This window comes from Ascaphus truei, chromosome 4 (genome assembly GCF_040206685.1).
Source record: "Ascaphus truei isolate aAscTru1 chromosome 4, aAscTru1.hap1, whole genome shotgun sequence".
Lineage (NCBI taxonomy): Eukaryota > Metazoa > Chordata > Amphibia > Anura > Ascaphidae > Ascaphus > Ascaphus truei.
The window spans coordinates 420,337,396-420,364,876 of NC_134486.1; the positions used below are offsets into that span (position 1 = coordinate 420,337,396).

General features: G+C 56.3%; 1 protein-coding gene across 3 annotated transcripts in view; it reads right to left on the minus strand.

Moving 5' to 3' along the window:
* Positions 1–209: 209 nt before the first annotated feature.
* SLC29A1 (solute carrier family 29 member 1 (Augustine blood group)) overlaps positions 210–27,481 on the minus strand; it is a 187,861-nt gene continuing 160,589 nt past the window's right edge. For all 3 annotated transcript variants that reach the window (XM_075598826.1, XM_075598827.1, XM_075598829.1), the window contains exons 10-13: positions 21,229–21,337; positions 20,416–20,501; positions 7,485–7,684; positions 210–3,207 (exon numbers count right to left, since the gene is read on the minus strand). In XM_075598826.1, the coding sequence (XP_075454941.1) occupies positions 3,096–3,207; positions 7,485–7,684; positions 20,416–20,501; positions 21,229–21,337 (507 nt within the window). In that variant the 3' untranslated portion in view covers positions 210–3,095. The remainder of the gene's footprint in view (positions 3,208–7,484; positions 7,685–20,415; positions 20,502–21,228; positions 21,338–27,481) is intronic.

Sequence of the window (27,481 nt, forward strand, 5' to 3'; positions counted from 1 at the left end):
CCCCCCCCCCCGGTCGCGATCTCCTGCGCTTCACCACAGACACGTAGCCTTATATACGCAGCGAACGGCTGATGGAGATTATGTATTTGAGTAACGATTGCAGCATTATTACTTAACGAGATAAGTGTCGGAGAAATAATTTCCAGGTGGGGTTAGAATTACAGACGTTTAGAAAATGGAAACAAATTCATTTTTACACTGGAAGCAAATGAATGAAAATATATTTATTTTTGAGGGTGTTTGTATCCAATTACACTGCCGTGTAAAATCCTTTTTATGCCCATTATATGGGTCTTATTTTACTGTTAAACAACGTATGCAATAAAGAAAAAAGTAAAATCCGGTGAGACAGACGAGTACAGGAAACGGCAAAAATGTAAACTTGTGTACTGCAACTTACTGAGAAATGAAAACGGTTAGTGAAGTATTACACACACACACACACACACACACACACACACACACACACACACACAAACACACACACACACACACACACACACACACACACACACACACACACACACACACACACACAAATATCCTCGGGCACTAACAACAACTGCAGTGAGGACCCGCCCACCTCCCCCCACCGGCGGACACCAGCCACCGCCGTCCAGTCTCCGCGCTCCCATCGGTCCAGAAGGCGCCTCTCTTCTGTCTGGGCGCTCTGACCGGTCGGTCCCGGGCGTGGGGGGCGGAGCATGCAGCGCAGGCCGCCGAGCGCACGGCGAACCGGAGCTGGCCGGCGTCGGGAGGACGCTGAGGCTCCCGATGAGCGGGAGCAGACGAAGCGTGCGCGCACCGCCAGGCCGCAGGACGACGGAGCAGACGTGCAACGCGCATGTGACAAGGGGGCACCGGGGAAAGGGGGGCAGAGTCCAGGGGGGACCGACACAGGGGGCAGTGGGGGGTGACACCCGAGGGCCATGGGGGTGCGCTACCCAGGGGGGGGAGAGGGACACAGAGGACACGGGGCGAAGAGAGCGGGCGAGGCCACAGAAGCAAGCAAGCCAATGACAGGCGTGCGGGGGCGGGGGCGGGCCACGGAGCAATCTGATTGGCCAGAGGCTGAGTGACAGACCGACGGACCAATCAGATTGCCCTTAAGAACAGCCAACATACAACGTTTTAAATTATATAGATATAGATTATATATATACACATATATACACACACACACACAGAGACACACACACAGACACAGAGACACACACACAGACACAGAGACACACACACAGACACAGAGACACACACACAGACACAGAGACACACAGAGACACACACACAGACACAGAGACACAGACACAGAGACACACACACAGACACACACACAGACAGACACACAGACACACACACACACACACACACACACACACACACACACACAGAACAGTGGCTTTTCAGGAAGACTTGTAAACTGCAAATGGTATTTAGAAAATCGATATTACACCGGGTGCGGCTGGGAGGAGAATTAACCCCGGCGCTGCCAGAGCAGCGGGCTGCTGCACAGCAATGGTACAGAACAGGTTAACAAAGGGCTGGGGGTTGTTTAAAACCTCAGGTTGGCATAGCCTGATGCAGGTAACCCAACTTCCGAGTGCCTCTGCATTCTGCACCAGGGATTGCTGGGGCCCCGTTAACATGGAAGAGAATCAGGAAGCAGAGAAGATTGTGCGCCCCCTGGCGGCCGTCTGTGTTATGACACCCAGGGACGGTCTTTAAGACAGCCTGTAGCATGGGGTATTATGGGGTAGTACGGGGTAGTACGGGGTAGTACGAGGTAGTACGAGGTAGCATGGGGTAGTACGGGGTATTATGGGGTAGTACGGGATAGCATGGGGTAGTTCGGGGTATTATGGGGTAGCATGGGGTATTATGGGGTAGTACCGGGTAGTACGAGGTAGCATGGGGTAGTACGGGGTAGGTAGAAGGCATGCTTAGAGCAGGGACAGGATACAGACAGGACACGGCCCTGTAGGGGAGAACATGGGAATGGAGAGGGGCAAGTTATGGGAGTGGAGAGGGGCAAGTTATGGGAGACTGATGGCTTTAGGGTAAAACATGAAGGGCCATGTCTCCTAACTAGTGCTAAGACCTTACAGCGCTGTTAGGCTTCCAATGGCTTAGCACTGCGGGGGAAATACGGTCCGCAGTGTCCCGTCTCCGGGCGAGGGACGCCCGCGCAGTGTCCCGTCTCCGGGCGAGGGACGCCCGCGCAGTGTCCCGTCTCCGGGCGAGGGACGCCCGCGCAGTGTCCCGTCTCCGGGCGAGGGACGCCCGCGCAGTGTCCCGTCTCTGGGCGAGGGACGCCCGCGCAGTGTCCCGTCTCTGGGCGAGGGACGCCCGCGCAGTGTCCCGTCTCCGGGCGAGGGACGCCCGCGCAGTGTCCCGTCTCCGGGCGAGGGACGCCCGCGCAGTGTCCCGTCTCCGGGCGAGGGACGCCCGCGCAGTGTCCCGTCTCTGGGCGAGGGACGCCCGCGCAGTGTCCCGTCTCTGGGCGAGGGACGCCCGCGCAGTGTCCCGTCTCTGGGCGAGGGACGCCCGCGCAGTGTCCCGTCTCCGGGCGAGGGACGCCCGCGCAGTATCGCGTCTCCGGGCGAGGGACGCCCGCGCAGTGTCGCGTCTCCGGGCGAGGGACGCCCGCGCAGTGTCCCGTCTCTGGGCGAGGGACGCCCGCGCAGTGTCCCGTCTCCGGGCGAGGGACGCCCGCGCAGTGTCCCGTCTCTGGGCGAGGGACGCCCGCGCAGTGTCCCGTCTCTGGGCGAGGGACGCCCGCGCAGTGTCCCGTCTCTGGGCGAGGGACGCCCGCGCAGTGTCCCGTCTCCGGGCGAGGGACGCCCGCGCAGTGTCGCGTCTACGGGCGAGGGACGCCCGCGCAGTATCGCGTCTCCGGGCGAGGGACGCCCGCGCAGTCTCCCGTCTCCGGGCGAGGGACGCCCGCGCAGTATCGCGTCTCCGGGCGAGGGACGCCCGCGCAGTCTCCCGTCTCCGGGCGAGGGACGCCCGCGCAGTGTCCCGTCTCCGGGCGAGGGAGTCCGGCCACGTTCAGGGGGCGCTTGGTTTAGGCGGGAGGGGGTTGAGTTGGATCTCGGTCAGACCAGGATCCGCAGGGGGAAGGAGAAGCCGGCCCCCAGGGCGAGGCCCAGCGACAGGAAGAACGCCATGATGGCTCCCGCCGTCTCCGCCTCATGTGCGGCCACTTTCCTGCAAAGGACAGAGAGACAGGGGGAGAGAACGGGAAGGGGGGGGAGAGAACGGGAAGGGGGGGGAGAAAGGGAAGGGGGGGGAGAGAACGGGAGGGGGGGGGGAGAGAACGGGAGGGGGGGAGAAAGGGAAGGGGACGGGGGCAAGAAAGGGAAAGGACAAAGGAGGGAGAAAGGGAAGGGGGGGGAGAAAGGGAGGGGGGGAGAGAAAGGGAAGGGGGGGGAGAAAGGGAAGGGGGGAGAAAGGGAAGGGGGTGGGAGAAAGGGAAGGGGGGGGGAGAAAGGGAAGGGGGGGAGAAAGGGAAGGGGGGGAGAAAGGGAAGGGGGGGAGAAAGGGAAGGGGGGGAGAAAGGGAAGGGGGGGAGAAAGGGAAGGGGGGGGAGAAAGGGAAGGGGGGAAGAAAGGGAAGGGGGGGGAGAAAGGGAAGGGGGGGGAGAAAGGGAAGGGGGGGGGAGAAAGGGAAGGGGGGGAGAAAGGGAAGGGGGGGAGAAAGGGAAGGGGGGGAGAAAGGGAAGGGGGGGAGAAAGGGAAGGGGGGGAGAAAGGGAAGGGGGGGGAGAAAGGGAAGGGGGGAAGAAAGGGAAGGGGGGGAGAAAGGGAAGGGGGGGGAGAAAGGGAAGGGGGGGGAGAAAGGGAAGGGAGGGGGAGAAAGGGAAGGGGGGAGAAAGGGAAGGGGGGGGAGAAAGGGAAGGGGGGGAGAAAGGGAAGGGGGGGAGAAAGGGAAGGGGGGGAGAAAGGGAAGGGGGGGGAGAAAGGGAAGGGGGGGAGAAAGGGAAGGGGGGGAGAAAGGGAAGGGGGGAGAGAAAGGGAAGGGGGGAAAGGGAGATGAAGTGAAGAAAGGTGAGAGTAGGTGGGTACGGGGTAGAGGGGGAGATGGAGAAAGGGGCGAGGGGGAGGGAGATAAAAGGGAAGGAGAGTGGGGAAGAACAGATAGGGAGGGAGGGAAGGTGGGAAAGAGAGAAGAAAGAGGAGAGGGAAGAAGAGAGGTATGGTGGGAGAGAGAGAAGAGAGGTATGGTGGGAGAGAGAGAAGAGAGAGGTATGGTGGGAGAGAGAGAAGAGATAGAGGAGAGGGGGGAGAGAGGAGAGATAGAGGAGAGGGGGGAGAGAGAGAAGAGAGAGGTATGGTGGGAGAGAGAGAAGAGAGAGGTATGGTGGGAGAGAGAAGAGAGAGGTATGGTGGGGAGAGAGAAGAGAACGGTACGGTGGGAGAGAGAGGAGAGATAGAGGAGAGGGGTGGGAGAGAGAGAAGAGAGAGGTATGGTGGAAGAGAGAGGAGAGATAGAGGAGAGGGAGAGAGAGAAGAGAGAGGTATGGTGGGAGAGAGAGAAGAGAGAGGTATTGTGGGAGAGAGAGGAGAGAGAGAGGAGAGAGGGGAGAGAGCACAAGGTAAGTGATGAGCATGGAATTGGGGAGAGACAGTGACTGGTTATTTGGGGGAATGAAGCATTCTGGGACAGTTACTAAATGTTGGTGTGACGGGGGGGGGGGGGGGGGCGGGTAACCAGGCTAAAAAAGGTTACCCCTGAACCCGTGGGGTCCCTGGTACCTCCATAAGCCGGGGACCGGGGATAATACCCGCTGGAAATAAAGTGACGGCTTGTTTCTGTTCCCTGAGCCCTGAACTGAGAAATGTGTGTGTCATTTTTACGGGGATATTTAGGGGGGATATTTAGGGGGGATATTTAGGGGGGATATTTAGGGGGGATATTTAGGGGGGATATTTAGGGGGGATATTTAGGGGGGATATTTGGGTAGAAATACAATTATTTTGTTTGCAGGATTTCGGGGGCCGAAGTTACCGGTACTCCCTTAATGTCCCCGGCGAGCAGGCGTGATTTGCCGGTACGCGGGGTGAATTACACCCGGGGCAACCCAGTGCCCCCCGGACTCCTGGATTTCGAGCCCAAATATCCCAAATCCATTTCCCTTATAAGGTTCCCAGCGTATACACTTTAGTAAAGTGTATGTTATAATGTTTGCTATAAGGCTCTATACAGTCAGCCAGGGCACAGCGTAGACGCCGGCATGTCTGTATAGAGTCCGGAGTTCAAAGAGGAGACGGGATGTCCACAGGTGAGAAGACCGTTTGGTGGGCGAGGACGGGCGAATAGCCATGTCCGGAGAACAAAGGGCGCCCTGTGGGGACACCTTCTGTATCTGCCGGACTTGGCGGAGCCTGCCCAGTGGGTGGCAATGAGTTAGGCGGGGGAGATAAAGCTCGTTGGCACTTCTCCCATTGGCTAAATCATATTTCCCGCTCACCCGGCGTGGCACGCCACCTCCTCTGACGTCAGCCCAGAGACGAGCCCGTTTCTATTGGCTGGCGGGGAGAAATTCCCACGCTCTGATTGGTCGCTCCTCCTTCCTCCATGCTGAGGATAGCTCAGCGGAGGGTGTGTACGGAGAAGCCCCGGTCAGAGAATCAGACCATCCGGTTACTCGGTCCGGTGAAGCGCGGGCGGCTTTTCCAAGTTGCTCTGAAATAGCCGGTTCCTCTGCTTCATTTTGAAGCCAGAAAAGCCGCCTCGCAGAGACTAAGCCCGAGCTTATAGCGCTGTCGCTGGCGACGGCGACACGGCGGGTGACGTCACCCGTCGCCACCGGCGAAAGTTATGTTTCGCCGGACGGCCGGGTCGCGGGATTTCGCCAATTTGAAAAATCAAATTTTGCCGGCTTCAGATTTTCGCGACGTCGCTTGCCGCCGGCACTATAACCGCCGCCTAAGTCCCGACTTTGGCGGCCAAGTTCTACCAATTGAAGTAGCGGTCGCGGTCAGGAGTTTCTGCCGAAAACAGTTCCAGGAGTATCGGGCCGAGGTCCCGGGCAGGAGTTTCTGCTGAATGTCGGTCCAGGACGTCCGGGACAAGGTCCCGATTAGGGACGCCCTGCACCCCGGGACGGCCCGATCTCACACCCCAGGCCCCAGTAAGTGTGTATATTTCTGTGTTTTGTGTTGTTGTGTTTCCGAGGTTTTATCCAAATACTGTAACCCCCATTTTATCGCACGGCCTTGTTTTGTCCCAAAAATATAAATGTGTTAAAAGACCCGATCTCCCGTGAGAGAGGTGTTGCTGGTAATTCTAATAAATAATATACAGTAAGCCCATTCTGTTAATGGGACGACACGTGGGGCGTGGGCGGTCACAGAGAGACTGTGGTCACAGGGAGGGACAGACACAGAGAGACTGGTCACAGGAAAGAGACAGACACAAAGAGACTGTGGTCACAGGGAAGGGAACAGACACAGAGAGACTGGTCACAGGAAAGAGACAGACACAAAGAGACTGTGGTCACAGGGAAGGGAACAGACACAGAGAGACTGTGGTCACAGGAAAGAGACAGACACAGAGAGACTGCGGTCACAGGGAGGGGCAGACACAGAGAGACTGTGGTCACAGGAAAGAGACAGACACAGAGAAACTGCGGTCACAGGGAGGGGAACAGACACAGAGAGACTGCGGTCACAGGGAGGGACAGACACAGAGAGACTTCGGTCACAGAGAGGGACAGACACAGAGAGACTGCGGTCACAGAGAGGGACAGACACAGAGAGACTGCGGTCACAGGGAGGGACAGACACACAGAGACTGCCGTCACAGAGAGGGACAGACACAGAGAGACTGCGGTCACAGGGAGGGACAGACACAGAGAGACTGCGGTCACAGGGAGGGACAGACACAGAGAGACTGCGGTCACAGGGAGGGACAGACACAGAGAGACTGCGGTCACAGGGAGGGACAGACACAGAGAGACTGCGGTCACAGAGAGGGACAGACACAGAGAGACTGCGGTCACAGAGAGGGACAGACACAGAGAGACTGCGGTCACAGGGAGGGACAGACACAGAGAGACTGCGGTCACAGGGAGGGACAGACACAGAGAGACTGCGGTCACAGGGAGGGACAGACACAGAGAGACTGCGGTCACAGGAAAGAGACAGACATAAAGACTGCAGTCACAGGAAAGGGACAGAGAGAGACTGCGGTCACAGGAAAGAGACAGACACAGAGAGACTGCGGTCACAGGAAAGAGACAGACACAGAGAGACTACAGTCACAGGAAAGGGACAGAGAGAGACTGCGGTCACAGGAAAGAGATAGACACAGAGAGACTACGGTCACAGGAAAGAGACAGACACAGAGAGACTACGGTCACAGGAAAGAGACAGACACACATTTAAATGGTGGCAGTTTGCTGCAGTAATGCAGAGTAGGAGCGGGACGCGGCTGCACACGAGGGGGTTCAGGAAGGTTACGGGGAGCCGGGTGTGTACTCACTTGGGGCCAAAGCACATGCAGAGGCTGGCGAGGTACCCATTGGACACGCCAAAGACCAACATGATGCAAATAAACCAGGCGTCATGGGCGAGGTACGGGGGGAGATTCCGCCGGGGGTGAACGTTACACAGCATGAAGAGGGGCACGAAGACCACCCGAGCCGCTACCATCACCGGGAGCAGCTTACTGTCCTTACCGGGCTGTGAGGGAGAGAGGTACAAGGGTCAGCACAGCTGCATTTAAATCATTATCCACCAGAGGGCAGCACTCCCAGCACAGCTGCATTTAAATTATTATCCAGCAGAGGGCAGCACTCCCCAGCACAGCTGCATTTAAATCATTATCCAGCAGAGGGCAGCACTCCCCAGCACAGCTGCATTTAAATTATTATCCAGCAGAGGGCAGCACTCCCCAGCACAGCTGCATTTAAATCATTATCCAGCAGAGGGCAGCACTCCCCAGCACAGCTGCATTTAAATCATTATCCAGCAGAGGGCAGCACTCCCCAGCACAGCTGCATTTAAATCATTATCCAGCAGAGGGCAGCACTCCCCAGCACAGCTGCATTTAAATTATTATCCAGCAGAGGGCAGCACTCCCCAGCACAGCTGCATTTAAATCATTATCCAGCAGAGGGCAGCACTCCCCAGCACAGCTGCATTTAAATCATTATCCAGCAGAGGGCAGCACTCCCCAGCACAGCTGCATTTAAATTATTATCCAGCAGAGGGCAGCACTCCCCAGCACAGCTGCATTTAAATTATTATCCAGCAGAGGGCAGCACTCACCAGCACAGCTGCATTTAAATTATTATCCAGCAGAGGGCAGCAGAGGGCAGCACTCCCCAGCACAGCTGCATTTAAATCATAATCCAGCAGAGGGCAGCACTCCACAGCACAGCTGCATTTAAATCATTATCCAGCAGAGGGCAGCACTTCCCAGCACAGCTGCATTTAAATCATTATCCAGCAGAGGGCAGCACTCCCCAGCACAGCTGCATTTAAATTATTATCCAGCAGAGGGCAGCACTCCCCAGCACAGCTGCATTTAAATTATTATCCAGCAGAGGGCAGCACTCCCCAGCACAGCTGCATTTAAGTCATTATACAGCAGAGGGCAGCACTCACCAGCACAGCTGCATTTAAATTATTATCCAGCAGAGGGCAGCACTCCCCAGCACAGCTGCATTTAAATTATTATCCAGCAGAGGGCAGCACTCCCCAGCACAGCTGCATTTAAATTATTATCCAGCAGAGGGCAGCACTTCCCAGCACAGCTGCATTTAAATTATTTTCCAGCAGATGGCAGCAGAGGGCAGCACTCCCCAGCACAGCTGCATTTAAATCATAATCCAGCAGAGGGCAGCACTCCACAGCACAGCTGCATTTAAATCATTATCCAGCAGAGGGCAGCACTTCCCAGCACAGCTGCATTTAAATTATTATCCAGCAGAGGGCAGCACTTCCCAGCACAGCTGCATTTAAATCATTATCCAGCAGAGGGCAGCACTCCCCAGCACAGCTGCATTTAAATTATTATCCAGCAGAGGGCAGCACTTCCCAGCACAGCTGCATTTAAATCATTATCCAGCAGAGGGCAGCACTCCCCAGCACAGCTGCATTTAAATCATTATACAGCAGAGGGCAGCACTCCCCAGCACAGCTGCATTTAAATCATAATCCAGCAGAGGGCAGCACTCCCCAGCACAGCTGCATATAAATCATTATCCAGCAGAGGCAGCACTCCCCAGCACAGCTGCATTTAAATCATTATCCAGCAGAGGGCAGCACTCCCCAGCACAGCTGCATTTAAATTATTATCCAGCAGAGGGCAGCACTCCACCGCACAGCTGCATTTAAATTATTATCCAGCAGAGGGCAGCACTCCCCAGCACAGCTGCATTTAAATCATTATCCAGCAGATGGCAGCAGAGGGCAGCACTCCCCAGCACAGCTGCATTTAAATTATTATCCAGCAGAGGGCAGCACTCCCCAGCACAGCTGCATTTAAGTCATTATACAGCAAAGGGCAGCACTACCCAGCACAGCTGCATTTAAGTCATTATCCAGCAGAGGGCAGCACTCCCCAGCACAGCTGCATTTAAATTATTATCCAGCAGAGGGCAGCACTCCCCAGCACAGCTGCATTTAAATTATTATCCAGCAGAGGGCAGCACTCCCCAGCACAGCTGCATTTAAATCATTATCCAGCAGATGGCAGCAGAGGGCAGCACTCCCCAGCACAGCTGCATTTAAATTATTATCCAGCAGAGGGCAGCACTCCCCAGCACAGCTGCATTTAAATTATTATCCAGCAGAGGGCAGCACTCACCAGCACAGCTGCATTTAAGTCATTATCCAGCAGAGGGTAGCACTCCCCAGCACAGCTGCATTTAAGTCATTATACAGCAGAGGGCAGCACTCCCCAGCACAGCTGCATTTAAATCATTATCCAGCAGATGGCAGCAGAGGGCAGCACTCCCCAGCACAGCTGCATTTAAGTCATTATACAGCAGAGGGCAGCACTCCCCAGCACAGCTGCATTTAAATTATTATCCAGCAGAGGGCAGCACTCCCCAGCACAGCTGCATTTAAATTATTATCCAGCAGACGGCAGCACTCCCCAGCAATGCTGCATTTAAATCATTATCCAGCAGATGGCAGCAGACGGCAGCACTCCCCAGCAATGCTGCATTTAAATCATTATCCAGCAGATGGCAGCAGAGGGCAGCACTCCCCAGCACAGCTGCATTTAAGTCATTATACAGCAGAGGGCAGCACTCCCCAGCACAGCTGCATTTAAATCATTATACAGCAGAGGGCAGCACTCCCCAGCACAGCTGCATTTAAATTATTATCCAGCAGAGGGCAGCACTCCCCAGCACAGCTGCATTTAAGTCATTATACAGCAGAGGGCAGCACTCCCCAGCACAGCTGCATTTAAGTCATTATCCAGCAGAGGGCAGCACTCCCCAGCACAGCTGCATTTAAATTATTATCCAGCAGAGGGCAGCACTCCCCAGCACAGCTGCATTTAAATCATTATCCAGCAGATGGCAGCAGAGGGCAGCACTCCCCAGCACAGCTGCATTTAAATTATTATCCAGCAGAGGGCAGCACTCACCAGCACAGCTGCATTTAAGTCATTATCCAGCAGAGGGTAGCACTCCCCAGCACAGCTGCATTTAAATCATTATCCAGCAGATGGCAGCAGAGGGCAGCACTCCCCAGCACAGCTGCATTTAAATTATTATCCAGCAGAGGGCAGCACTCCCCAGCACAGCTGCATTTAAGTCATTATACAGCAGAGGGCAGCACTCCCCAGCACAGCTGCATTTAAATTATTATCCAGCAGAGGGCAGCACTCCCCAGCACAGCTGCATTTAAATTATTATCCAGCAGAGGGCAGCACTCCCCAGCACAGCTGCATTTAAATCATTATCCAGCAGATGGCAGCAGAGGGCAGCACTCCCCAGCACAGCTGCATTTAAATTATTATCCAGCAGAGGGCAGCACTCCCCAGCACAGCTGCATTTAAGTCATTATACAGCAGATGGCAGCACTACCCAGCACAGCTGCATTTAAATCATAATCCAGCAGAGGGCAGCACTCCCCAGCACAGCTGCATTTAAATTATTATCCAGCAGAGGGCAGCACTCCCCAGCACAGCTGCATTTAAGTCATTATACAGCAAAGGGCAGCACTCCCCAGCACAGCTGCATTTAAGTCATTATCCAGCAGAGGGCAGCACTCCCCAGCACAGCTGCATTTAAATTATTATCCAGCAGAGGGCAGCACTCCCCAGCACAGCTGCATTTAAATCATTATCCAGCAGATGGCAGCAGAGGGCAGCACCCCCCAGCACAGCTGCATTTAAATTATTATCCAGCAGAGGGCAGCACTCCCCATGAGTGTCTGTATATAACACACAGACCTGTAACACGGCTCACACTCCGGGGAGGGGGAGTATGAGTGTCTGTATATAACACACAGACCTGTAACACGGCTCACACTCCGGGGAGGGGGAGTATGAGTGTCTGTATATAACACACAGACCTGTAACACGGCTCACACTCCGGGGAGGGGGAGTATGAGTGTCTGTATATAACACACAGACCTGTAACACGGCTCACACTCTGGGGAGGGGGAGTATGAGTGTCTGTATATAACACACAGACCTGTAACACACTCCGGGGAGGGGAAGTATGAGTGTCTGTATATAACACACAGACCTGTAACACACTCACACTCAGGGGAGGGGAGTATGAGTGTCTGTATATAACACACAGACCTGTAACACACTCCGGGGAGGGGGAGTATGAGTGTCTGTAACACAGTCCTGTAACACACACACACAGGGGAGGGGTTTATGAGTGTCTGTATATAACACACAGACCTGTAACACGACTCACACTCCGGGGAGGGGGAGTATGAGTGTCTGTATATAACACACAGACCTGTAACACGGCTCACACTCCGGGGAGGGGGAGTATGAGTGTCTGTATATAACACACAGTCCTGTAACACACTCCGGGGAGGGGGAGTATGAGTGTCTGTAGATAACACACAGACCTGTAACACGGACACTCTGGGGAGGGGGAGTATGAGTGTCTGTATATAACACACAGACCTGTAACACACTCACACTCCGGAGAGGGGGAGTATGAGTGTCTGTATATAACACACAGACCTGTAACACAGCTCACACTCCGGGGAGGGGGAGTATGAGTGTCTGTAGATAACACACAGACCTGTAACACGGCTCACACTCCGGGGGGGGGAGTATGAGTGTCTGTATATAACACACAGACCTGTAACACACTCCGGGGAGGGGAAGTATGAGTGTCTGTAGATAACACACAGTCCTGTAACACACTCACACTCTGGGGAGGGGGAGTATGAGTGTCTGTAGATAACACAGACCTGTAACACGGCTCACACTCCGGGGGGGGGAGTATGAGTGTCTGTATATAACACACAGACCTGTAACACAGCTCACACTCCGGGGAGGGGGAGTATGAGTGTCTGTATATAACACACAGACCTGTAACACAGCTCACACTCCGGGGAGGGGGAGTATGAGTGTCTGTATATAACACAGACCTGTAACACAGCTCACACTCTGGGGAGGGGGAGTATGAGTGTCTGTATACAACACACAGACCTGTAACACAGCTCACACTCGGGGGAGGGGGAGTATGAGTGTCTGTATACAACACACAGACCTGTAACACGGCTCACACTCCGGGGAGGGGAAGTATGAGTGTCTGTATATAACACACAGACCTGTAACACGGCTCACACTCTGGGGAGGGGGAGTATGAGTGTCTGTATATAACACAGACCTGTAACACAGCTCACACTCTGGGGAGGGGGAGTATGAGTGTCTGTATACAACACACAGACCTGTAACACAGCTCACACTCGGGGGAGGGGGAGTATGAGTGTCTGTATACAACACACAGACCTGTAACACGGCTCACACTCCGGGGAGGGGAAGTATGAGTGTCTGTATATAACACACAGACCTGTAACACGGCTCACACTCTGGGGAGGGGGAGTATGAGTGTCTGTATACAACACACAGACCTGTAACACGGCTCACACTCCGGGGAGGGGGAGTATGAGTTTCTGTAGATAACAGAGACCTGTAACAGTGGGCTCGCGGGGGGCGGGGGAGGGTGACAGTGGGCTCGCGGGGGGGGGGGGGGAGGGTGACAGTGGGCTCGCGGGGGGGGGGGAGGGTGACAGTGGGCTCGCGGGGGGGGGGGGGGGAGGGTGACAGTGGGCTTGCGGGGGGGGGGAGGGTGACAGTGGGCTCGCGGGGGGGAGGGTGATAGTGGGCTCGCGGGGGGGGGGCGGGGGAGGGTGACAGTGGGCTCGCGGGGGGGGAGGGGCGGGGGAGGGTGACAGTGGGCTCGCGGGGGGGCGGGGGAGGGTGACAGTGGGCTCGCGGGGGGGGAGGGTGACAGTGGGCTTGCGGGGGAGGGGGGCGTGGGAGGGTGACATTGGGCTTGCGGGGGGGCAGGGGAGGGTGACAGTGGGCTCGCGGGGGGGAGGGTGACAGTGGGCTCGCGGGGGGGGAGGGGCGGGGGGAGGGTGACAGTGGGCTCGCGGGGGGGGCGGGGGAGGGTGACAGTGGGCTCGCGGGGGGGCGGGGGAGGGTGACAGTGGGCTCGCGGGGGGGGCGGGGGAGGGTGACAGTGGGCTCGCGGGGGGGGAGGGTGACAGTGGGCTTGCGGGGGAGAGCAGAAAGCCGCCGCGGGCCGTACAGCGAGTGCAGGCCTGGTGTACAGAGTAACCTCTGTATAAGATGCCTGTATGTGGTTCCTGTCTGTATTTAGCTGCACGTGACGGTCACGCCGTCTTCCCAGGTTATTTCTGTTTGTTTACAAGTAATTGGATATGGTCCGTTCTGTTACTCCCTGTTACCCACACTCCCTCTGTTACTCCCTGTTACCCACACTCCCTCTGTTACTCCCTGTTACCCACGCTCCCTCTGTTACTCCCTGTTACCCACGCTCCCTCTGTTACTCCCTGTTACCCACGCTCCCTCTGTTACTCCCTGTTACCCACGCTCCCTCTGTTACTCCCTGTTACCCACGCTCCCTCTGTTACTCTCTGTTACCCACGCTCCCTCTGTTACTCCCTGTTATCCACGCTCCCTCTGTTACTCCCTGTTACCCACGCTCCCTCTGTTACTCCCTGTTACCCACGCTCCCTCTGTTACTCCCTGTTACCCACGCTCCCTCTGTTACTCCCTGTTACCCACGCTCCCTCTGTTACTCCCTGTTACCCACGCTCCCTCTGTTACTCCCTGTTACCCACGCTCCCTCTGTTACTCCCTGTTACCCACGCTCCCTCTGTTACTCCCTGTTACCCACGCTCCCTCTGTTACTCCCTGTTACCCACGCTCCCTCTGTTACTCCCTGTTACCCACGCTCCCTCTGTTACTCCCTGTTACCCACACTCCCTCTGTTACTCCCTGTTACCCACACTCCCTCTGTTACTCCCTGTTACCCACGCTCCCTCTGTTACTCCCTGTTACCCACGCTCCCTCTGTTACTCCCTGTTACCCACGCTCCCTCTGTTACTCCCTGTTACCCACGCTCCCTCTGTTACTCCCTGTTACCCACGCTCCCTCTGTTACTCCCTGTTACCCACGCTCCCTCTGTTACTCCCTGTTACCCACACTCCCTCTGTTACTCCCTGTTACCCACGCTCCCTCTGTTACTCCCTGTTACCCACGCTCCCTCTGTTACTCCCTGTTACCCACGCTCCCTCTGTTACTCCCTGTTACCCACGCTCCCTCTGTTACTCCCTGTTACCCACGCTCCCTCTGTTACTCCCTGTTACCCACGCTCCCTCTGTTACTCCCTGTTACCCACGCTCCCTCTGTTACTCCCTGTTACCCACACTCCCTCTGTTACTCCCTGTTACCCACACTCCCTCTGTTACTCCGTTACCCACACTCCCTCTGTTACTCCCTGTTACCCACGCTCCCTCTGTTACTCCCTGTTACCCACGCTCCCTCTGTTACTCCCTGTTACCCACGCTCCCTCTGTTACTCCCTGTTACCCACGCTCCCTCTGTTACTCCCTGTTACCCACGCTCCCTCTGTTACTCCATTACCCACACTCCCTCTGTTACTCCCTGTTACCCACGCTCCCTCTGTTACTCCCTGTTACCCACGCTCCCTCTGTTACTCCCTGTTACCCACGCTCCCTCTGTTACTCCCTGTTACCCACGCTCCCTCTGTTACTCCCTGTTACCCACGCTCCCTCTGTTACTCCCTGTTACCCACGCTCCCTCTGTAACTCCCTGTTACCCACGCTCCCTCTGTTACTCCCTGTTACCCACGCTCCCTCTGTTACTCCCTGTTACCCACGCTCCCTATGTTACTCCCTGTTACCCACGCTCCCTCTGTTACTCCCTGTTACCCACGCTCCCTCTGTTACTCCGTTACCCACGCTCCCTCTGTTACTCTCTGTTACCCACGCTCCCTGTGTTACTCCCTGTTACCCACGCTCCCTCTGTTACTCCCTGTTACCCACGCTCCCTCTGTTACTCCCTGTTACCCACGCTCCCTCTGTTACTCCCTGTTACCCACGCTCCCTCTGTTACTCCCTGTTACCCACGCTCCCTCTGTTACTCCCTGTTACCCACGCTCCCTCTGTTACTCCCTGTTACCCACGCTCCCTCTGTTACTCCCTGTTACCCACGCTCCCTCTGTTACTCCCTGTTACCCACGCTCCCTCTGTTACTCCCTGTTACCCACGCTCCCTCTGTTACTCCCTGTTACCCACGCTCCCTCTGTTACTCCCTGTTACCCACGCTCCCTCTGTTACTCCCTGTTATCCACGCTCCCTCTGTTACTCCGTTATCCACGCTCCCTCTGTTACTCCCTGTCACCCACGCTCCCTCTGTTACTCCCTGTTACCCATGCTTCCTCTGTTACTCCGTTACCCATGCTCCCTCTGTTACTCCCTGTTACCCATGCTCCCTCTGTTACTCCCTGTTACCCACGCTCCCTCTGTTACTCCCTGTTACCCACGCTCCCTCTGTTACTCCCTGTTACCCACGCTCCCTCTGTTACTCCCTGTTACCCACGCTCCCTGTTACACCCTGTTACCCACGCTCCCTGTTACTCCCTCTTATCCACGCTCCCTCTGTTACTCCTTGTTACCCACGCTCCCTCTGTTACTCCCGGTTACCCACGCTCCCTCTGTTACTCCCTGTTACCCACGCTCCCTCTGTTACTCCCTGTTACCCACGCTCCCTCTGTTACTCCCTATTATCCACGCTCCCTCTGTTACTCCCTGTCATCCACGCTCACTGTTACTCCCTGTCACCCACGCTCACTGTTACTCCGTCACCCACGCTCACTGTTACTCCGTTACCCACGCTCACTGTTACTCCGTTACCCACGCTCACTGTTACTCCGTTACCCACGCTCACTGTTACTCCGTTACCCACGCTCACTGTTACCCACGCTCACTGTTACTCCCTGTGACCCACGCTCCCTCTGTTACTCCCCGTGACCAGTATCAGACCCACGCTCCCTCTGTTACTCCCTGTGGCCAGGATCAGACCCACGCTCCCTCTGTTACTCCCCGTGGCCAGGATCAGACCCACGCTCCCTCAGTTACTCCCCGTGGCCAGGATCAGACCCACGCTCCCTCTGTTTCTCCCCGTGGCCAGGATCAGACCCACGCTCCCTCTGTTACTCCCTGTGGCCAGGATCAGACCCACGCTCCCTCTGTTACTCCCTGTGGGCAGGATCAGACCCACGCTCCCTCTGTTACTCCCCGTGGCCAGGATCAGACCCACGCTCCCTCTGTTACTCCCTGTTACCCACGCTCCCTCTGTTACTCCCTGTTACCCACGCTCCCTCTGTTACTCCCTGTTATCCACGCTCCCTGTTACTCCCTGTTACCCACGCTCCCTCTGTTACTCCCTGTTGCCCACGCTCCCTCTGTTACTCCCCGTGGTCAGGATCAGACCCACACTCCCTCTGTTACTCCCTGTGGCCAGGATCAGACCTACGCTCCCTCTGTTACTCCCTGTGACCAATGCTCAGTTACTCCCTGTTACCCACGCTCCCTCTGTTACGCCCCGTGGCCAGGATCAGGGCCACGCTCCCTCTGTTACTCCCTGTGACCAATGCTCAGTTACTCCATGTTACCCAAGCTCCCTCTGTTACTCCCTGTGGCCAGTATGACCCACACTCCCTCTGTTACTCCTTGTGGCCAGGATCAGGGCCACGCTCCCTCTGTTACTCCCTGTGGCCAGGATCAGACCCACGCTCCTTCTGTTACTCCCCGTGGCCAGGATCTGACCCACGCTCCCTCTGTTACTCCCCGTGGCCAGGATCAGACCCACGCTCCCTCTGTTACTCCCCGTGGCCAGGATCAGATCCACGCTCCCTCTGTTACTCCCCATGGCCAGGATCAGACCCACGCTCCCTCTGTTACTCCCCGTGGCCAGGATCAGACCCACGCTCCCTCTGTTACTCCCCGTGGCCAGGATCAGACCCACGCTCCCTCTGTTACTCCCCGTGGCCAGGATCAGACCCACGCTCCCTCTGTTACTCCCCGTGGCCAGGATCAGACCCACGCTCCCTCTGTTACTCCCCGTGTCCAGGATCAGACCCACGCTCCCTCTGTTACTCCCTGTTACCCACGCTCCCTCTGTTACTCCCTGTTACCCACGCTCCCTCTGTTACTCCCTGTTATCTACGCTCCCTCTGTTACTCCCTGTTACCCACGCTCCCTCTGTTACTCCCTGTTATCCACGCTCCCTCTGTTACTCCCTGTGACCAATGCTCAGTTATTCCCTGTTACCCACGCTCCCTCTGTTACTCCCTGTGGCCAGGATCAGAGCCACACTCCCTGTGGCCAGGATCAGACCCACGCTCCCTCTGTTACTCCCTGTGACCAATGCTCAGTTACTCCCTGTTACCCACGCTCCCTCTGTTACTCCCTGTGGCCAGGATCAGGGCCACGCTCCCTCTGTTACTCCCCGTGGCCAGGATCAGACCCACGCTCCCTCTGTTACTCCCTGTGGCCAGGATCAGACCCACGCTCCCTCTGTTACTCCCTGTGGCCAGGATCAGACCCACGCTCCCTCTGTTACTCCCTGTGACCAATGCTCAGTTACTCCCTGTTACCCACGCTCCCTCTGTTACTCCCCGTGGCCAGGATCAGGGCCACGCTCCCTCTGTTACTCCCTGTGGCCAGGATCAGACCCACGCTCCCTCTGTTACTCCCTGTGACCAATGCTCAGTTACTCCCTGTTACCCACGCTCCCTCTGTTACTCCCTGTGGCCAGGATCAGGGCCACGCTCCCTCTGTTACTCCTTGTGGCCAGGATCAGACCCACGCTCCCTCTGTTACTCCCTGTGGCCAGTATGACCCACACTCCCTCTGTTACTCCCTGTGGCCAGGAACAGACCCACGCTCCCTCTGTTACTCTCTGTGGCCAGGATCAGGGCCACGCTCCCTCTGTTACTCCCTGTGGCCAGGATCAGACCCACGCTCCCTCTGTTACTCCCTGTGGCCAGGATCAGGGCCACGCTCCCTATGTTACTCCCTGTGGCCAGGATCAGACCCACGCTCCCTCTGTTACTCCCCGTGGCCAGGATCAGACCCACGCTCCCTCTGTTACTCCCCGTGGCCAGGATCAGACCCACGCTCCCTCTGTTACTCCCCGTGGCCAGGATCAGACCCACGCTCCCTCTGTTACTCCCCGTGGCCAGGATCAGACCCACGCTCCCTCTGTTACTCCCTGTGGCCAGGATCAGACCCACGCTCCCTCTGTTACTCCCCATGGCCAGGATCAGACCCACGCTCCCTCTGTTACTCCCTGTTACCCACGCTCCCTCTATTACTCCCTGTTATCCACGCTCCCTCTGTTACTCCCTGTTACCCACGCTCCCTCTGTTACTCCCTGTTACCCACGCTCCCTCTGTTACTCCCTGTGACCAATGCTCAGTTACTCCCTGTTACCCACGCTCCCTCTGTTACTCCCTGTGACCAATGCTCAGTTACTCCCTGTTACCCACGCTCCCTCTGTTACTCCCCGTGGCCAGGATCAGGGCCACGCTCCCTCTGTTACTCCCTGTGGCCAGGATCAGACCCACGCTCCCTATGTTACTCCCTGTGACCAATGCTCAGTTACTCCCTGTTACCCACGCTCCCTCTGTTACTCCCTGTGGCCAGGATCAGACCCACGCTCCCTCTGTTACTCCCCGTGGCCAGTATCAGACCCACGCTCCCTCTGTTACTCCCCGTGGCCAGGATCAGACCCACGCTCCCTCTGTTACTCCCTGTGACCAATGCTCAGTTACTCCCTGTTACCCACGCTCCCTCTGTTACTCCCTGTGGCCAGGATCAGACCCACGCTCCCTCTGTTACTCCCCGTGGCCAGTATCAGACCCACGCTCCCTCTGTTACTCCCCGTGGCCAGGATCAGACCCACGCTCCCTATGTTACTCCCTGTGGCCAATGCTCAGTTACTCCCTGTTACCCACGCTCCCTCTGTTACTCCGTGTCCACGCGGTGGTGAAAGTGTGCGCAGGATATGCCGGTGCTGACAGTGTGCGCAGGATATGCCGGTGCTGACAGTGTGCGCAGGATATGTCGGTGCTGACAGTGTGCGCAGGATATGCCGGTGCTGACAGTGTGCGCAGGATATGCCGGTGCTGACAGTGTGCGCATGATATGCCGGTGCTGACAGTGTGCGCAGGATATGCCGGTGCTGACAGTGTGCGCAGGATATGCCGGTGCTGACAGTTTGCGCAGGATATGCCGGTGCCGACAGTGTGCGCAGGATATGCCAGTGCCGACAGTGTGCGCAGGATATGCCGGTGCCGACAGTGTGCGCAGGATATGCCGGTGCTGACAGTGTGCGCAGGATATGCCGGTGCTGACAGTGTGCGCAGGATATGCCGGTGCTGACAGTGTGCGCAGGATATGCCGGTGCTGACAGTGTGCGCAGGATATGCCGGTGCTGACAGTGTGCGCAGGATATGCCGGTGCTGACAGTGTGCGCAGGATATGCCGGTGCTGACAGTGTGCGCAGGATATGCCGGTGCTGACAGTGTGCGCAGGATATGCCGGTGCTGACAGTGTGCGCAGGATATGCCGGTGCTGACAGTGTGCGCAGGATATGCCGGTGCTGACAGTGTGCGCAGGATATGCCGGTGGTGACAGTGTGCGCAGGATATGCCGGTGCTGACAGTGTGCGCAGGATATGCCGGTGCTGACAGTGTGCGCAGGATATGCCGGTGCTGACAGTGTGCGCAGGATATGCCGGTGCTGACAGTGTGCGCAGGATATGCCGGTGCTGACAGTGCGCGCAGGATATGCCGGTGCTGACAGTGCGCGCAGGATATGCCGGTGCTGACAGTGTGTGCGGCGCTCACCACTCACCCACATGCAGACGGCAGTGAGGCTCCGCCCCGCCCAGTCACACAGGTTAAACAGCAGGAAGCAGGAGACTGGGATAAAGTATGTACCTGCATAGGGGAATACATGATGCAACATATAATGGTACTGAGTATGCTGCCAATCACAGCTCCTGTACGTCTCTCCTGCACAGCTGCTGCTGCCTGCCGACTTATAGAGTGGGGCCGAGTGTCTCTCTACCCATCTCCCTCCCTCACACCAATGGTTCCCTCCCTCTCTCGCCCTATCCTGCCAGTAATACCCCCCTACCCCCCCAATGGTTCCCCCCCTCTCGCCCTATCCTGCCAGTAATACCCCCCTACCCCCCCAATGGTTCCCCCCCTCTTGCCCTATCCGGCCAGTATACCCCCCTATCCCCCAGTAGTTCCCCCCCTCGCCCTATCCTGCCAGTATACCCCCCTACCCCCATAATGGTTCCCCCCCTCTCGCCCTATCCTGCCAGTATACCCCCCTATCCCCCAGTGGTTCCCCCCCTCTCGCCCTATCCTGCCAGTATACCCCCCTATCCCCCAGTGGTTCCCCCCTCTCGCCCTATCCTGCCAGTATACCCCCCTATCCCCCAGTGGTTCCCCCCCTCTCGCCCTATCCTGCCAGTATACCCCCCTATCCCCCAGTGGTTCCCCCCCTCTCGCCCTATCCTGCCAGTATACGCCCCTATCCCCCAGTGGTTCCCCCCCTCTCGCCCTATCCTGCCAGTATACCCCCCTATCCCCCAGTGGTTCCCCCCCTCTCGCCCTATCCTGCCAGTATACCCCCCTATCCCACAGTGGTACTCACCCCAATTACTGGTGCCAGCGATAGAGGACTTTGTATCCGCGGTGACTGCCGGGAAGATCCCGATGGTGACGGTGAACACGAAGCAGACAGACAGCGCCAGCACCCACATCTGAGGGGAACCGTATATATGTGATATATATATATATAGCCAACAAAGAATATCACGTGTGAGCACGTTCACATGTCTGAGACAGGGCTGCACCCCTGCACCCCCACATTATCACCTCACATACAGTGCTCCCACTGCAGCAAGGGATTCTGGGAAATGACATGCAAATGAGCACACACCTTTTGTCTCAAGACCAATGAGACATGAGAAGGTCTTCACCCCACACAGTGTGGCCGTGAGACAAAAGGTGACACATTGTGTGCTCATTTGCATGTATACATATAGTGGATATAGGGTGGGTATATGGGGTGTGGGGGAGGGATATAGGATGGGTATATGGGGTGTGGGGGAGGGGATATAGGATGGGTATATGGGGTGTGGTGGAGGGGATATAGGATGGGTATATGGGGTGTGGTGGATGGGATATAGGATGGGTATATGGGGTGTGGGGGAGGGGATATAGGATGGGTATATGGGGTGTGGGGGAGGGGATATAGGATGGGGGTATGGGGTGTGGTGGATGGGATATAGGATGGGTATATGGGGTGTGGGGGAGGGGATATAGGATGGGTATATGGGGTGTGGGGGAGGGGATATAGGATGGGAGTATGGGGGAGGGGATATAGGATGGGTATATGGGGTGTGGGGGAGGGATATAGGATGGGTATATGGGGTGTGGGGGAGGGGATATAGGATGGGTATATGGGGTGTGGGGGAGGGGATATAGGATGGGTATATGGGGTGTGGGGGAGGGAATATAGGATGGGTATATGGGGTGTGGGGGAGGGATATAGGATGGGTATATGGGGTGTGGGGGAGGGATATAGGATGGGTATATGGGGTGTGGGGGAGGGGATATAGGATGGGTATATGGGGTGTGGGGGAGGGGATATAGGATGGGGGTATGGGGGAGGGGATATAGGATGGGTATATGGGGTGTGGGGGAGGGATATAGGATGGGTATATGGGGTGTGGGGGAGGGGATATAGGATGGGTATATGGGGTGTGGGGGAGGGGATATAGGATGGGTATATGGGGTGTGGTGGATGGGATATAGGATGGGTATATGGGGTGTGGGGGATGGGATATAGGATGGGTATATGGGGTGTGGGGGAGGGGATATAGAATGGGTATATGGGGTGTGGGGGAGGGGATATAGGATGGGTATATGGGGTGTGGGGGAGGGATATAGGATGGGTATATGGGGTGTGGGGGAGGGGATATAGGATGGGTATATGGGGTGTGGGGGAGGGGACATAGGATGGGTATATGGGGTGTGGGGGAGGGGACATAGGATGGGTATATGGGGTGTGGGGGAGGGGATATAGGATGGGTATATGGGGTGTGGGGGAGGGGATATAGGATGGGTATATGGGGTGTGGGGGAGGGGATATAGGATGGGTATATGGGGTGTGGTGGATGGGATATAGGACGGGTATATGGGGTGTGGGGGAGGGAATATAGGACGGGTATATGGGGTGTGGGGGAGGGATATAGGATGGGTATATGGGGTGTGGGGGAGGGGATATAAGATGGGTATATGGGGTGTGGGACAGGGGATATAGGATGGGTATATGGGGTGTGGGGGAGGGGATATAGCATGGGTATATGGGGTGTGGGGGAGGGGATATAGGATGGGTATATGGGGTGTGGGGGAGGGGATATAGGATGGGTATATGGGGTGTGGGGGAGGGGATATAGGATGGGTATATGGGGTGTGGGGGAGGGGATATAGGATGGGGGTATGGGGGAGGGGATATAGGATGGGTATATGGGGTGTGGGGGAGGGATATAGGATGGGTATATGGGGTGTGGGGGAGGGATATAGGATGGGTGTATGGGGTGTGGGGGAGGGGATATAGAATGGGTATATGGGGTGTGGGGGAGGGGATATAGGATGGGTATATGGGGTGTGGGGGAGGGATATAGGATGGGTATATGGGGTGTGGGGGAGGGGATATAGGATGGGTGTATGGGGTGTGGGGGAGGGGATATAGGATGGGTATATGGGGTGTGGGGGAGGGGATATAGGATGGGTATATGGGGTGTGGGGGAGGGGATATAGGATGGGTATATGGGGTGTGGGGGAGGGGATATAAGATGGGTATATGGGGTGTGGGGGAGGGGATATAGGATGGGTATATGGGGTGTGGGGGAGGGGATATAAGATGGGTATATGGGGTGTGGGGGAGGGGATATAGGATGGGTATATGGGGTGTGGGGGAGGGGATATAGGATGGGTATATGGGGTGTGGAGGAGGGGTATAGGATGGGTATATGGGGTGTGGGGGAGGGGATATAGGATGGGTATATGGGGTGTGGGGGAGGGGATATAGGATGGGTATATGGGGTGTGGGGGAGGGGATATAGGATGGGTATATGGGGTGTGGGGGAGGGGATATAGGATGGGTATATGGGGTGTGGGGGAGGGGATATAGGATGGGTATATGGGGTGTGGGGGAGGGGATATAGGATGGGTATATGGAGGAGGGGATATAGGATGGGAATATGGGGTGTGGGGGAGGGGATATAGGATGGGTATATGGGGTGTGGGGGAGGGGATATAGGATGGGTGTATGGGGTGTGGGGGAGGTGATATAGGATGGGTATATGGGGGAGGGGATATAGGATGGGTATTTGGGGTGTGGGGGAGGGGATATAGGATGGGTATATGGGGTGTGGGGGAGGAGATATAGGATGGGTATATGGGGTGTGGGGGAGGGGATATAGGATGGGTATATGGGGTGTGGGGGAGGGGATATGTGATGGGTGTATGGGGTGTGGGGGAGGGGATATAGGATGGGTGTATGGGGTGTGGGGGAGGGGATATAGGATGGGTGTATGGGGTGTGGGGGAGGGGATATGCGGTGTGGGGGAGGGGATATAGGATGGGTATATGGGTGTGGGGGAGGGGATATAGGAAGGGTATATGGGGTGTGTAGGAGGGGATATAGGATGGGTATATGGGGTATATGCGAGGGGATATAGGATGGGTATAGGGGGTGTGGGGGAGGGGATATAGGATGGGTATATGGTGTGTGGGGGAGGGGATATAAGATTGGTATATGGGGATATAGGATGGGTGTATGGGGATATAGGATGGGTGTATGGGGTGTGGGGGAGGAGATATAGGATGGGTATATGGGGTGTGGGGGAGGGGATATAGGATGGGTATATGGGGTGTGGGGGAGGGGATATAGGTTGAGTATATGGGGCGTGGGGGAGGGGATAAAGGATCGGTATATGGGGTGTGGGGGAGGGGATATAGGATGGGTATATGGGATGTGGGGGAGGGATATAGGATGGGTATATGGGGTGTGGGGGAGGGGATATAGGATGGGTGTATGGGGTGTGGGGGAGGGGATATAGGATGGGTATATGGGGTGTGGGGGAGGGGATATAGGATGGGTATATGGGGTGTGGGGGAGGGGATATAGGATGGGTATATGGGGTGTGGGGGAGGGGATATAGGATGGGTATATGGGGTGTGGGGGAGGGGATATAGGATGGGTATATGGGGTGTGGGGAGGGGATATAGGATGGGTATATGGGGTGTGGAGGAGGGGTATAGGATGGGTATATGGGGTGTGGGGGAGGGGATATAGGATGGGTATATGGGGTGTGGGGGAGGAGATATAGGATGGGTATATGGGGTGTGGGGGAGGGGATATAGGATGGGTATATGGGGTGTGGGGGAGGGGATATAGGATGGGTATATGGGGTGTGGGGGAGGGGATATAGGATGGGTATATGGGGTGTGGGGGAGGGGATATAGGATGGGTGTATGGGGTGTGGGGGAGGGGATATAGGATGGGTATATGGGGATATAGGATGGGTGTATAGGGTGTGGGGGAGGAGATATAGGATGGGTATATGGGGTGTGGGGGAGGGGATATAGGATGGGTATATGGGATGTGGGGGAGGGGATATAGGATGGGTATATGGGAGGGGATATAGGATGGGTATATGGGGCGTGGGGGAGGGGATATAGGATCGGTATATGGGGTGTGGGGGAGGGGATATAGGATGGGTATATGAGGTGTGGGGGAGGGATATAGGATGGGTATATGGGGTGTGGGTGAGGGATATAGGATGGGTATATGGGGTGTGGGGGAGGGGATATAGGATGGGTATATGGGGTGTGGGGGAGGGGATATAGGATGGGTATATGGGGTGTGGGGGAGGGGATATAGGATGGGTATATGGGGTGTGGGGGAGGGGATATAGGATGGGTATATGGGGTGTGGGGGAGGGGATATAGGATGGGTATATGGGGTGTGGGGGAGGGGATATAGGATGGGTATATGGGGTGTGGGGGAGGGGATATAGGATGGGTATATGGGGTGTGGGGGAGGGGATATAGATGGGTATATGGGGAGGGGGAGGGGATATAGGATGGGTATATGGGGTGTGGTGGATGGGATATAGGATGGGTATATGGGGTGTGGGGGAGGGAATATAGGATGGGTATATGGGGTGTGGGGGAGGGATATAGGATGGGTATATGGGGTGTGGGGGAGGGGATATAAGATGGGTATATGGGGTGTGGGGGAGGGGATATAGGATGGGTATATGGGGTGTGGGGGAGGGGATATAGGATGGGTATATGGGGTGTGGGGGAGGGGATATAGGATGGGTATATGGGGTGTGGTGGAGGGATATAGGATGGGGGTATGGAGGGATGGAGGGTGTGGGGAGGGATATAGATGGTATATGGGGTGTGGGGGAGGGATATAGGATGGGTATATGGGGTGTGGGGGAGGGATATAGGATGGGTATATGGGTGTGGGGAGGGATATAGGATGGGTATATGGGGTGTGGGGAGGGGATATAGAATGGGTATATGGGGTGTGGGGGAGGGATAGGATGGGTATATGGGGTGTGGGGAGGGATATAGATGGGTATATGGGGTGTGGGGGAGGGGATATAGGAATGGGTATATGGGTGTGGGGGAGGGGATATAGGAATGGGTATATGGGGTGTGGGGGAGGGACTATAGGATGGGTATATGGGTGTGGGGAGGGGATATAGGATGGTATATGGGGTGTGGGGGAGGGGATATAGGATGGGTATATGGGGTGTGGGAGGGATATAGGATGGGTATATGGGGTGTGGGGGAGGGGATATAGGATGGGTATATGGGGTGTGGGGAGGGGATATAGGATGGGATATGGGGTGTGGGGGAGGGATATAGGATGGGTATGGGGGTGGGGAGGAATAGGATGGGTATATGGGGTGTGGGGGAGGGATATAGGATGGGGTATGGGGGAGGGAGGATATAGGATGGTTATATGGGTGTGGGAGGATATAGGATGGGTATTGGGGTGTGGGAGGGATTAAGATGGTATATGTGGTGTGAGATATAAGATGGTATATGGTGTGGGGAGGTTTATATGGGTATATGGGGGGGTGTGGAATATAGGATGGGTATATGGTGTGGAGGGATATAGGATGGGTATATGGGTGTGGGGGAGGGATATAGGATGGGTATATGGGGTGTGGAGAGGGGATATAGGATGGGTATATGGGGTGTGGGGAGGGATATAGATGGGTATATGGGGTATTGGGGAGGGGATATAGATGGGTATATGGGGTGTGGGGGAGGGGATATAGATGGGTATATGGGTGTGAGGGGGGAATAGGATGGGTATATGGGTGTGTGGGGGAAGGGGATTATTAGATGGGTTATGTGGAGGGAAATTGATGTGTAAGGGTGGGGAGATATAGGCAGGGTATATGGGGTGTGGGGAGGGATATAGGATGGGTATATGGGGTGTGGAGGAGGGGATATAGGATGGGTATATGGTGGTGTGGGGGAGGGGTATAGATGGGGGTATGGGGTGTGGGGGAGGGGATATAGGATGGGTATGGGGTGTGGGGAGGGATATAGGATGGGTATATGGGGTGTGGGGAGGGGATATAGGATGGGTATATGGGGTGTGGGGGAGGGGATATAGGATGGGTATATGGGTGTGGGGGAGGGGATTTAGATGGGGTTATGGGGTGTGGGGGAGGGGATCTTTAGATGGGTATAGGGGTGTGGGGGAGGGATATAGATGGTATATGGGGTGTGGGGGAGGGGATATAGGATGGGTATATGGGGTGTGGAGGAGGGATATAGATGGGTATATGGGTGTGGGGGAG